Genomic DNA, 14,418 nt, shown 5'->3' on the forward strand with positions numbered 1-14,418 from the left:
AGCATTCTTCACTTCATACTGTGTCCAGGGACTTCAGGAGTGGAATGACAACCCTTCATCTTCATCACTCAGGTGAGACCTTTCTTTTCATAGTATTCTCTAATTCCATTCCAGGTGTTCCACTCCCCAATAAAGTCCCCAAACCTAGATATAGACCAGGTCCCCTGAGATAGAGCATATGTTCATACGTGACCATAAACCAGCAAAAAATATATACCTGAAAGCAGAAGTACACAGAGTCTGCAGAGAGTATCCCCCCCCAACACTTCATCTGTACTATTCCAACCTTTAGGTCCATGATTGTTCAACAATTTGTTTGGCTTGTATTTCAAAGGGAAAACTCTGCGGTACTTTGCTTTCTGGCTCAGGAAATAAGTGTGTGTGTGTGTGTGTGTGTGTGTGTGTGTGTGTGTGTGTGTGTCATAGAGAAAGAGAGACAGAGAGAAAGAGAGACAGAGAGAGAGACAGAGAGAGAGGGAGAGTAATTACTAAATTGCTTTGGCTTTTATTACTTACAGCATGAAGTCTTTCCACAAGTTTTTGATCTCCGAGACAATTTTTAGTGTCAAACCAAGAATCAAAGTCCTGTAAAAGGGTGAAAAATTTTGCTGTAAGTACACAGTTGCTTGTTTTTTTTTCCCACCAACCTTATGTCCTACAAGTTTTTATACAACTAATACAGTGTTAATCAATTTTAGTAGCACTTTCAAAATTATGTTGACCATAATAGCCAGTGTTATTTTCTTCTGAACATAGATAAATTACTTGTGGTAGCAATGTAATATGAAAAAGAATTATCAGGCAATATAATTTCAATGAAAAGAAACATTATTTGTCCAAATATCCCCATTTGAAAAATATGTACTTAAGAGCTCTTTCCTAAAAAAATCATAAATAAATGAAGCATAAATTTCCATCTGCATCCTAGTCTTTGAAAAAAAGATGTCTACGGACCTAAGAAAAATACATTTGAGATATATGAGTTGAACTTACATCTGCAGAATTAAAGACATCAGGCAGTAAAAAGTTGAGCAATGCCCAAAGTTCATGCAAGTTATTCTGCAAAGGTGTTCCAGTGAGGAGCAAGCGGTTAGTTGACTTGAACTCACGAACAATTTCTGAAAGCTTAAAAAAATAATAACAATAATGATAGTTATAGTGACATTCTTTTATTAAAACTCAACATTCAGCTCTTTATCCAGCCAATACATTTACTGAATAAATAAAACTGAAAACTTAACATTATATGAACATATTCTGCTACAATGAGACACAACCTTTCTGTACTTAGAAGAATATAGATACTAGTATAGAGTATACTCATACCTGAGATCCCTACCCACATAAGAATGGATTTGCTCCAACTTGGGTCCAAAGAAGCGGACAAAACTTCTTTATGGAATCCCAGTTAGTCACTTTGTATACTAAGCCTTCTCCCCACCTACTATGTTCATCTGCATGCTGGTCAAATCGTCCTAACTTGGTCTACTCACAAAGCTATGCACCAAGAATTGAGCCCAATTTCCCTGACATCTCATAGTAACTTTCTAAATGGAAAGACCATAGAAATTAAGTCACAAGAAGCAAAAAAGAACAACAATCTTATCAATTGTCTCAGCAATAATGTCAATCTTACCAATGATCCTACCAATCATTTGTCTGAATGGATATGTGTATAATGCTCTTAGATAAGCAATTATTTCACAATAGGTAACTTCTGTCCTCTAAACGAGTATTGGTTTAGATGTAAAGTCAGTATGATCTACCCGGTGTGTGTGTGTGTGTGTGTGTGTGTGTGTGTGTGTGTGTGTGTGTGTGTGTGTGTGTGATGTGTGTGTGTGCTATGTGTGTGCTATGTGATGTGTGTGGTGTGTGTGGTGTGTGTGTCAGGGTATGTCTGTGTGTGTTTTGTTTTGTTTTTCCAGTCCTGTCTCTGTTTCTCCCAAAGTATCCCAGTGATCCAAAGATAAATGAAGCTTTTCCCATTGCTGATGAAGTTGAATGGAAACACACCGATATTTTTCATTGCTAATACCATACTTTAATTCACACAAATCTGATTAATTCCAGAGTATGCTATTTTCTAACGTATATACCTCATATACATAAGGCAGCTTCTCAGGAAAACGTAAGCCAATGCAAATGATATGTGCCCACCGAATTTTATCAAAATATTAAAATAGTATAGCATAATTAGTTAGGCTACAACAGGAAATATAGCAAATGAACACATAATTTTCTTTTTCCCCCTTTTGTTGCCCTTGTTTATCATTGTTGTTGTTGTTATTGATGTCATTGTTGTTGGATGGGACAGACAGAAATCGAGAGAGGAGGGGAAGACAGATGGGGAGAGAAAGATAGACACCTGCACACCTGCTTTCACCGCCTGTGAAGCGAACCCCCTACAGGTGAGGAGCTAGGGGCTCAAATCAGGATCCTGATGCTGTTCCATGTACTTTGCACCATGTGCGCTTAACCCACTGTGCCACCGCCCAGCTCCCCACATAATTTTCTTTGCATTAAAAACAGTGCTTGATTTTCATGTCTTATATTCAACCACTGAAGCTCTTAAAACTTCACAATGTTTCATCATCTTTTTATTTTGAATAGTTTATTTTGAAGTAAATAAACAGATGTGGATTTTTTTTTTTTGGTGGAGGGTGGGGCCTTCTATCACCAGGACCTTTTGCATAAGTGATTCTACCACTCATAAGCAGACTTCTTGTTTCAGGTAGAAAGAAAGAAACAACACAGCTATGCTCCACCATCCATAGAGTTTCCTCTAGTGCTGTGGTGCTCCCATGTGGCACCAGGACTTGAATCTGGTTCTTTCGTGCATGGGAAAGTTATAAGTGAGCTATCTCTTGGTGCAAAAGAAATGTTTTGATACCTTACAAACTGGCTTACCTTTGATTTTTCATTCTTTATTCGGTGAGCCTCATCAATAACTAAGTATCGCCAGTGAAACTTTTTGAATACAGATTTTTCTTTAATTACCATCTCATAAGAAGTAACACAAACATCCCACTCTCCTGGCATCATTTCATCACGAATAAAAGCAGCCTATTACAAAACAGATATCCTTATATCAGAATATGCTCACAAGTAGTCAGAAAATTAAAGCATGGAGAGGACATTAAGAACTCTAAGAAACCTTAGCAATCATTTAGTCCCATCAATTTTATTTAATTTTAAAGATTTGTTTATGACAAGGAAGGGAGAGAGAGAAAGGCAGAGCACCACTCTAATACATGCGGTGCTGAGAGCAAACTCAGGACCTCAGGTCAGAGAGCCCAACATTTTATCCAGTGTGCCCCCTTCACAGCCCCCAGTCTCATCCATTTTAGAGCCAGCAAAACTACAATTGAAGACACTGAGGTAGTCAATTACCTAGATAACATGCTATTGATAACGTTTACTAACAAAAGAGAAACAAAGGTCTCCCTCAAATGAATACCTCACATTCAATGAGCTGGAGAAGTTCTTACCACAAGATCACCAACTGACCAGGCTCCCACAGGAATTTAAAAGGCCATGGGCAAAATTATTACTTTCTATACCATATTCTTACTAATATCAAGCATTACCAGCATGACATCATTTCAACATATAGAAAGGATTCAATATACATGAGTGATTCCAATCCTGTGAAATTTCTTATATATCCCTTCACTTTCCAGCAGGAACAAGTCATATACTTTACTAATGGGTCATGACAGCCAATGTATGTTTCTGAGCTTTCTGAAGTTGCTATGAAACAAAGAATGTAGTTTCATGAGACGACTTAATCTATTTAGCACAGGAGGCTACTTATACTGGTAGGTGTGGCATGGAACTAGGACCCTGAAATCTTATAATCTTGTAAGCCGCTATTAAATCATTAATAAAACCTTTAAATAAATTAAAAGTTAATACAATTTTAAAGTATTTTTTAATCTGTATAGGTAGTGGCCAGCATAATAGCCAGGCAGGCTGAGAGAATTTTTAACATGTATTAATTGAATTCCAGATGTTATGGGTCAAAGTAATACCACAAAATTTAACAGGGAGCAGCAAAACGTGTATCGAGAAGGGACCGGTAAGTACAACAAACACAAAATTATGATGACCAGAATGACCTTGGGCCCATACTCCCTGAGGGATAAAGAATAGGAAAGCTTCCGATGGAGGGGAGGAGATATGGAACTCTGGTGATGGGAATTGTGTGGAATTGTACCCCTCTTATCCTATGGTCTTGTCAATTATTATAAAATCAGTTTAAAAAGTATGATATATTGGCAAAATTAATGATTCACTACAAAGCTTTCAGAAATCCAAAGTTCTGCACCACACAGGCTATGGAATCATTCAACAAATATTCATCAGATGCCCATAATTTCAGTTCAGGGTTGCCTGGGCTGAAGAAGAGAACAGAAAAACTGTCTTTATAGAGATCTGTTCCATCCTGAGAAGTGGTCATATTTACAAAGTCAATTAAGACATTATGGAATTTGAAACAAAATTAAAACATCTTATCCATGTTTGATTTTTGTGGAGCATTTGGTTTAAAGACCCCCGGGACAGTTTCAAGGAAAAAAATGGATATTTCAATTTAAATTAGCTATGTTTTGAAAGTTGTATGAATAAAAATTTTGAAATTAATGTTAGATTTGAAGCTAAATGTATTGTGAGAACATTTAAGATCACATAATCCAGGAATAGCAAAGGAGATCATCTGGGACCGCAACAAGACAGGACTAGAATGACTTCAGGAACCCACCAAATCACTGGTGAGTGCAAATACATGTGGCTCGTGGACAAAGAGGAGCTTAGGGAGAGAATAAGTGGCTGGTAACAGTCCAACAGTTTACCAGTTGAAACACCACCTCCAGTCTGTTTCAACAACAAAAAGAGGGTTGAAGGGAGAAAAGGACTCCCCCCCCCCAAGACTCCCCAAATGCAACTGTGAGTCTCCATTGCAACTGCCCTCAGAAGCTGGAGCAGTAGGGGGGAGTCCCTTTGCTGACACAAGGGGACAGAGAACTAACCAGGAAACTCAGGAGAAGATCTATATCTCGGTGGCCTAGCAGTGGGGCTGTGAGAGTCTCTGCATAATGACTGTATTATCTCTGCCCCACCCTGCTTTATATCTTGGTCAGGAATCAGTGATTAAGCTAAGAAGCCTGCATATAGTTTAAAAGTCCTCAGGCTCCCATAGCCTACAGGGAGAAAAAAGAACAAAAGAGGCTGTGCTCCAACTCAGAAATTAAAATAATATTGAAAAAACTGTCTATTTCCACAACTGTGAACCCTTTAATTACATTACTTAGACACAAGTCAATCCAGGCAAGCTTGATCAGTAATTTGAAAAGTACTGAGAGAGGGACCTCATAACATACTATATAGAATGGTTAAACCAACAAGAAGAAATACTGGAGAAATGAACCAGGGCAAGAGTCCAGCTAAAAGCCCACCAAGGTTGAAGCACAAAATAATGAGATCAACAGCCAAACACTAGTTAAGGAAATAATCACAGGAGTGAGTAAAGAGTTTGAAAGAATTGTCATCAGAAATGCAGAAACAACACATGAGACCCTGGAAGAAACACTAATTATCTCAAGGTTATTAGAGACCTGAAAGCTGAAATAGCTGAGCTAAGAACACAACTAGCTGAACAAGCTAAAACAGTATCAGAACAAGGTGCCAAAATAGATGAACTCCAGAAAACAGTAGAGGGGAGAGAGAATAGAATCAGTGAGGCTGAAGACAGAATTAGCAAGATCGAGGATGAATTACAGACAACTAAAAAAGAGGTAAGAGATCTCAAAAGAGATTAAGAGATACTGAAAACAATGACAGAGACATATGGGATAACTTCAAAAGAAATAATATGAGCATTATTGGCTTACCAGAGGAAGAAAGAGAGGGAGGGGAAGAAAGCATTCTCTAGCACCTAATAGCTGAGAACTTCTCTAGTCTAGACAACATCAAAGACATAAAGGATCAAGAAGCCCAGAGGGTCCCAAATAGAATTAAATGAGACTTAAAGACACCAAGACACATCATATTTAGAATGGAAAGGAATAAGGACAAAGAAAGGATCCTGAAGGCTGCAAGAGACAAACAAAGAGTCACCTACAGAGGAAAACGCATAAGATTAGAAGCAGACTTCTCCACACAAAGACTACAGGCCTGATGAGAATTGCAAGTTATCTATCGAGTGCTCAATGAGAAAGGCTTTCAACCAAGACTACTGTATCCTGCCAGAATGCCATTCAGACGAGATGGAGGCATAAAAACCTTCCCAAACAGGAGTCGGGCAGTAGCTCAGAGGGTTAAGTGCATGTGGTGCAAAGCCCAAGGACCTGCATAGAGATCCCAGTTCGAACCCTGGCTACCCACCTGCAGGGGACTCGCTTCACAGGTGGTGAAGCAGGTCTGCAGGTGTCTTATGTTTCTCTTATCTTTGTCTTCCCCTCCTCTCTCCCTTTCTCTCTGTCCTATCCAACAACTACGACATCAACAATAATAATAACTACAACAATGGAAACAACCAGGGCAACAAAAAGGAAATAAATAAGAAAGTCTTGGGAGGCAGGTGTTAGTGCAGAGGGTTAAGCACACATGGCACCAAGCTCAGGGACTGGAATAAAGATCCCAGTTCAAGCCCCCGGCTCCCCACCTACAGGGGAGTCACTTCACAGGTAGTGAAGCAGGTCTGCAAGTGTCTATCTTTCTCTCCCTCTCTCTGTCTTTCCTCTCCTCTCTCCATTTCTCTCTGTTCTAACAACGAAGACATCAATAACAACAATAAAAAAAACAGGGGCAACAAAAGGGAAAATAAATAAATATTAAAAAAAGAAAGTCTTAAAATAATTTTTAAAAAGCCTTCTCAGATAAACAACAGTTTTAAGAATCAACTATCACCAAGCCTGTCTTGAAAGAAGTTCTGAAAGGTCTCCTATAAACAGTTAGACCACCATAAATAGGCCATATATCAGAACACTCTAAAAATCTACAAGAATGGCGTTAAAATATCTTCAATCTTTTATATCAATAAATGTCAATGGCCTGAATTCACCTATTGAAAGGCACAGGGTAGGAAGATGGATCAGAAAACACAACCCAACAATATGCTGTCTACAGAAAACCCACCTAACTCAACAAGACAAACGCAGACTCAAAGTGAAAGGATGGGAAACTATCATACAGGCCAATGGCCCACAAAAAAGGGCAGGAACAGCTATTCTCATATCTGACATGATATACTTTCAAAAAATAAAATTTAAAGAGATAGGGATGGACACTACGTAATGCTCAGAGGATCAGTCAATCAAGAGGACTTAACATTTTAACATCTATGCAACTAATGAGAAGTCATCTCAATACATCAATAGATGCAGAGAAAGCATTTGACAAAATACAACATCCTTTTATGATCCCAGGGATGCAAGGTTGGTTTAATATATGTAAATCAATCATAGTGATCCACCACATCAACAAAAGCAATACCAAAAACCACATGGTCATATCGACAGATGCAGAGAAAGCCTTTGACAAAATACAACATCCCTTTATGATCAAAACACTACAAAAAATGGGTATAGATGGAAAATTTCTGAAGATAGTGGAATCTATATATATCAAACCTACAGCCAACATCATACTCAATGATGAAAAACTGGAAGCATTTCCCCTCAGATCAGGTACTAGACAGGGCTGCTCACTATCACCATTACTATTCAACATAGTGTTGGAAGTTCTTTCCATAGCAATCAGGCAGGAGCAAGGAATTAAAGGCATACAGATTGGAAGAGAAGAAGTCAAACTCTCCCTATTTGTAGATGACATGATAATATACATAGAAAAACCTAAGGAATCCAGCAAGAAGCTTTTGGAAATCATCAGGTAATACAGTAAGGTGTCAGACTACAAAATTAACATTCAAAAGTCAGTGGCATTCCTCTATGTAAACACTATGTTAGAAGATGATGAAATCCATAAATTAACTCATTTTACTATAGCAACAAAAACCAATAAAATATGTAGGAATTAACCTAATCAAAGAAGTGAAAGACTTGTATACTGAAAATTATGAGTCATTGATCAAGGAAATTGAAAAAGTCACAAAGAAGTGGAAAGATGGGGAGTCAGGAGTAGCGCAGCGGGTTAAGCATATGTGGCATCAAGCATAAGGACAGAGGTAAGGATCCTGGTCCGAGCCCCCAGCTTCCCACCTGCAGGAGAGTCGCTGCACAGGCGGTGAAGCAGGTCTGCAGGTGTCTCTCTTTCTCTCCCTCTCTCTGTCTTCCCCTCCTCTCTCCATTTCTCTCTGTCCTATCCAACAATGATGACATCATCAACAACAACAATAATAATAACTACATCTATAAAACAACAAGGGCAACAAAAGGGAATAAATAAGTAAATATTAAAAAAAAGAAGTGGAAAGATATTCCATGTTCGTGGGTTGGAATAATTAACATCAACAAAATGAATATACTATGCAGAGCCACATACAAATTTAATGCTATTCTCATTAAGATCCCAGACACATTTTTTAGGAGAATAGAACAAATGCTACAAATGTTTATCTGGAACCACAAAAGACCTAAAATTGCCAAAACAATCTTGAGACGAAAGAACAGAACTGGAGGCATCACACTTCCAGATCTCAAATTGTATTATAGGGCCATTGTCATCAAAACTGCTTGGGACTGGAACATGAATAGACACACTGAGCAGTGGAATACAGTTGAGAGCCCGGAAGTAACCCCTCACATCTATGGACATCTAATCTTTGACAAAGGTGCCCAGACTATTAAATGGGGAAAGCAGAGTCTCTTCAACAAATGGTGTTGGAAAAAATGGGTTGAAACATGCAGAAGAATGAAACTGAACCACTATATTTCACCAAACACAAAAGTAAATTCCAAGTGGATCAAGGACTTGGATGTTAGACCACAAACTATCAGATACTTAGAGGAAAATTTTGGCAGAACTCTTTTCCACATAAATTTTAAAGACATCTTCAAAGAAATGAATCCAATTACAAAGAAGACTAAGGCAAGGCAAGCATAAACCTATGGGACTACATCAAATTAAAAAGCTTCTGCACAGCAAAAGAAATCCCTACCCAAACCAAGAGACCCCTCACAGAATGGGAGAACATCTTTACATACCATACAAAAGAAAAGAGGCTAATAACCAAAATATATAAAGATCTTGCCAAACTCAACAACAAGAAAACACATAACCCCATCCAAAAATTGGGAGAGGACATGGACTTAATATTCACCACAGAAGAGATCCACAAGGCCGAGAAACACATGAAAAAATGCTCCAAGTCTTTGATTGTCAGAGAAATGCAAATAAAGACAACAATGAGATACCACTTCACTCCAGTGAGAATGTCATACAACAGAAAAGGTAGCAGCAGCAAATGCTGGAGAGGGTGTGGGGTCAAAGGAACCCTCCTGCATTGTTGGTGGGAATATAAATTGGCCCAACCTCTGTGGAGAACAGTCTGGAGAACTCTCAGAAGGCTAGAAATGGACCTACCCTATGATCCTGCAATTCCTCTCCTGGGGATTTATCGTAAGGAACCCAACACAACCGTCCAAAAAGATCTGTGTACACACATGTTCTTAGCAGCACACTTTGTAACAGCCAAAACCTGGTAGCAACCCAGGTGTCCAACAACAGATGAGTGGCTGAGCAAGTTGTGGTATATATACACAATGGAATACTACTCAGCTATTAAAAACAGTGACTTAACCGTTTTCAGCCCATCTTGGATGGACCTTGAAAATTTCATTTTAAGTGAAATATTTGAGAAACAAAAGGATGAATATGGGATAATCTCACTCTCAGGCAGAAGTTGAAAAACAAGATCTGAAGAGAAAACACAATTAGAACCTAAACTGGAATTGGCGTATTGCACCAAAGTAAAAGACTCTGGGGTAGGCAGGGGGGAGGATATAGGTCCAAAAAGGATGACAAAGGACCTAGTGGGGGGTATATTGTTATATGGAAAACTGGGAAATGTTATGCATGTACAAACTATTGTATTTACTGTCGAATGTAAACCGTTAATTCCCCAATAAAGAAATTTTAAAAAATAAAAATAAAAACAAATCACATAATCCAAGAGTTCTCAGTTTTAGGTGATAAAATTAAGACCCTTGAGAGTCATTTAACATCACAATCAGAAGCAAAGTCTTAAGTGAAACCAGATCTCCTACTTCTATGCCCACTGCCTTTGATGCCTCTAGAATGAAAAGGGAGCAGTCACAAAATCTCTATATATCTGAGGACACTGGTGTCAGATAAATTACGAACCTGTCTAATAATTTCCTAATTCAGTTCAAATACTTATGGTGGCCAACGTCAAAAGGTTTATTACTAAAGCACTGATGTTTACAGGAGACTGGGACACTTGGAAAGGCCCAATTTATCTATCCCATGGTTCAAGGTTCAAATATGTCTATAAATAATTATCACAATTTTACCTATACATACAGACATTAATATCCGAGTATTGACTATAGTGTATTGAGCATTTGTATAATTAACAGTTGAGGTTTTCTTTTTTTTCTTCTTTTTATATTTATTTTATTTATTTATTCCCTTTTGTTGCCCTTGTTGTTTTATTATTGTAGTTATTATTGTTGTTGTCGTTGTTGGATAGGGCAGAGAGAAATGGAGAGAGAGAGGGGAAGACAGAGAGGAGGAGAGAAAGATAGACACCTGCAGACCTGCTTCACTGCCTGTGAAGCAACTCCCCTGCAGGTGGGGAGCCGGGGTTCGAACCGGGATCCTTATGCCGGTCCTTGTGCTTTGCGCCACCTGCGCTTAGCCCGCTGCACTACAGCCCGACTCCCCAGTTGAAGGTTTTCTAACTATTTTGATCATGACCCAAAGTAAATCACACTTCAGGCTGCAAACCAATATACATATACATGCTTGCGTACACATACACAAACATAAATATAAATAAATAAATAAATATAACATCTAAAACAAAATATGAATAAAATAAACACTCAGCTGTCAGAAAAGTCGTGCCATATTTTCTATAATTTTCTATGCAAAATTGTGTCATGATTTTTCCAACAACCATATAAATGTGTTTGTGTGTGGGTGGGTGGGTGTGTTGTGTGTGTGTGTGTGTGTGTGTGTGTGTGTGTGTGTTTGCAACTTAATTTCGCACAACATCAACATGGAAAAGATGGCCACCAGGAGCAGTGGATTCATAATGCCCCAGTGATGACCCTGGAGGGAAAAAAAAAAGATGTTTCTTACAGTGGTTATCGTGGGGGGTGGGATGAGGACACAAACCTTTAGTGGTGGAAACAGTGTGAAACTATACTCCTATTAACTTATAATCTTATAAATCACTATTAATTCAATACATTAGGGAAAATAGATTTAATATTTCATGTTCTTTGCCTAGATTTTAGTTCTGAGTATATATATATATATATATATATATATATATATATATGAGTATTTAATGTTTCAAATTTGTAAGCAGTTCTAAAAATATCTGTTTTTCTACGTTACCTAAGCTACCTATATCCTTAGGCCAGATAGATCAAAATCATCTGGTCCTGTCAGTATCTAAGATATTGTTATTAGTAGATATCTTTAAATGGCATAAAGCATGGTAAGGTCAAGTTTATTATGGTAAATTTTAATCATTGGGTTTTCAAAGAAAAATAAGGTCCCAACTAATTCGGTTATAATAATAAATGATCGCCATTTAAAAATCTCTCTAAAACTACAAGGAACCTTTCTCATTCTCTTTAAAACTTATATTTCTCCAAGACCTGGAGACTCTGAGACTGGGCTTGCATTCCTTTGTACCTCTTCTGATCTCTTACCCTGTTATACTGCCTCTGTTGGTCTCAACTAAATCAACGCTACTGGTACCATCGTGGCAAGTTATACTGCTACTGCCTTTTTGCTGAAGACTGTCTCCAGAGATGCCAAGTCTAAGATGTCAACCTCCCAACTTCTTTAACCTGGTAAGATCTTTCCAAACACAAGGGACTACCTAGTTCCATTTCAGATGGCATATTTGTAACAAAGTTACATATGCTAGATATAAACTAGGACCTAGGGTACTGGGTAAATGTGTACTCCATAAGTTAGGGGCAATCATATGACTCAAAGTAAAAGTGCTTATTAATCCTCCGAGATTAGATTCAAACCTAATAAACTTGGCAATCAATCTAGTAGAATAGCCTAAAGAAGGCACCATAAATTTTCTAATCAAATACTTATTACTTATCTGGATGTTCTCCTCTCCTACCCCCTACTTCACTTCTCTCAATCACTTTATCTGCTCAACTATACAAAAGAAAGCAAGTAAAATTTACTCTTCCATCTTTTAATCTCTTATGACAGGGCATCAGCATTATAGTCACCCCATTGACAATCTTGAGAAGAAACACTGTGTACAATTGGCCAAGAGATATACTGGAGATATAGATATATAGATATATATGTATATGTATATATATGTGTATATATGTACATATATATGGACAATTATTGTCCCTATGACAAACTTTATTAGCATCATCAAATAAGTAAATGCAAAAAAAAAAATTGAGGTTAACTTAGACAACACTAAAATCCTCTCTAACTTGACCTCACAAACCAAATACTAGCTTGGATGCAACAGATGGCACCCAATGCTTTAACAAATAGGAGAAAGTCTAAACTCATCAGACAAAGAAAGGACTACAAAAGCTGGATAATGGCAAGAGAGTGGCTCACTTACGATGGCCATTTTGGCCAATACCAGGCTACATTATCACCAGGAATCCTAGTCAGGGAATCGTTGAACTATGGACCTAGACCAAGTGATAGATATAAAGTCAACCCCTATCTGTAACCAAAAAAAGTGACAGGTCAACCCTATCTGCAGTTTCCAATAGAGGGCATGTTGACACAGAACTCTGGTGATGGGAACATTATAGAATTATACCCTATTATCTTGTAATTTTTTTCAAATGTCACCCACTTTTATTTTCTTAATTTTATTTATGTTACTTGATAAGAGACAGAGAGAAATTGAGAGGGGTAGGGGAGAGATATAGAAAGAGGCAGAGAATTGTACCCCTCCTACCCTATGGTTTTGTTAATTAATCCTTTCTTAAATAAAAAAAAAAATTTAAGAGGCAGAGAGACACCTGCAGCCCTGCTTCACCACTTGTGAAGCTTTCCCCCTGCAGGTGGGGACCAGGAGCTTGAACCCAAGTCCTTGTGCACTGTAATGTGTGCACTCAACCAGGTGTACCACCAACCTTCCCCCATATCTTGTGATTTTGTAAATCACTATGAAATCACTAATAAAAAAAGAAAAAAATTCATATAATTCATTAGGCTGACATTCTTTTGAGGGTAACTTTTGATAACCAATCTAAATGTGTAAGGAAATAAATCTTTATGTTCTCTAGCAACAAAATAAAGGCAACATTTAATAATAACCTGCTTTCTAAACCAGTTACTCATTTTGACTTCTTTGCATAATTTACTTGTTTTAGGTTAATCCTACCATCCAAAAATATTGTAGCTTACTAGCTTAAACAAGACCTCAGAGTTTCTAATGCTACCTAAGAATGTATATAGACATGGATTTTTCTGTTCACAGACAAAAATTGAAAGCTGTGTCTATGCAAAACACAGGACTATCAGTACACTCCATTCCCATGTGTGTCTTTGTGTGTGCACATATGTATATGTGTGTGCATATGTCTATGTGTGTATATGCCAAATTAAAAGTAAAAATTTGGGAGTCGGGCTGTAGCGCAGCGGGTTAAGCGCAGGTGGCACAAAGCACAAGGACCGACATAAGGATCCAGGTTCGAACCCCGGCTCCCCACCTGCAGGGGAGTCGCTTCACAGGCGGTGAAGCAGGTCTGCAGGTGTCTATCTTTCTCTCCTCCTCTCTGTCTTCCCCTCCTCTCTCCATTTCTCTCTGTCCTATCCAACAACAACAACAATAATAACTACAATAATAAAACAACAAGGGCAACAAAAGGGAATAAATAAATAAATAAATAATAAAATTTTTTTTTTAAAGTAAAAATTTAAACAAGAATCTTAAGTCATACAGATGCACATATTCTTGTATCAAAATAACACAAAGTATAACTGCTGGTAAAAACTGTCAATAAAACTGCTTTTGGAGGAAGTCCCTGACCACACACTCCCAGGAAGCAGAGCTCTGCACTGGACTGGGCAGGCAACAGAAGCCAACAGTCCTCCATTTTGAGCAGGTGGTGTGGAGAGCATGCAAATGCCCAGTGCAAAGGCACATGTCTGGGCAGAACATCACCAGATCGCATGCTCTAGGCAGCAAGTCCATAGTGGAACATGGGAGAAAAGTGCAAAAGCTTGCTCCTGATTAGTCAGTTCTGAATAGTG

At 38.1% G+C, this 14,418-nt stretch overlaps 1 protein-coding gene across 1 annotated transcript in view; it reads right to left on the reverse strand.

Moving 5' to 3' along the window:
• The window catches only part of LOC103117566 (probable global transcription activator SNF2L1), a 47,548-nt gene extending 34,770 nt beyond the window's left edge, over positions 1–12,778 (reverse strand). Inside the window, exons 1-4 of the mRNA XM_060184772.1 lie at positions 12,770–12,778; positions 2,908–3,063; positions 994–1,125; positions 517–585 (exon numbers count right to left, since the gene is read on the reverse strand). Of these exons, the coding sequence (XP_060040755.1) occupies positions 517–585; positions 994–1,125; positions 2,908–3,063; positions 12,770–12,778 (366 nt within the window). The remainder of the gene's footprint in view (positions 1–516; positions 586–993; positions 1,126–2,907; positions 3,064–12,769) is intronic.
• Positions 12,779–14,418: the final 1,640 nt, after the last annotated feature.

This window comes from Erinaceus europaeus, unplaced genomic scaffold, assembly GCF_950295315.1.
Source record: "Erinaceus europaeus unplaced genomic scaffold, mEriEur2.1 scaffold_871, whole genome shotgun sequence".
Lineage (NCBI taxonomy): Eukaryota > Metazoa > Chordata > Mammalia > Eulipotyphla > Erinaceidae > Erinaceus > Erinaceus europaeus.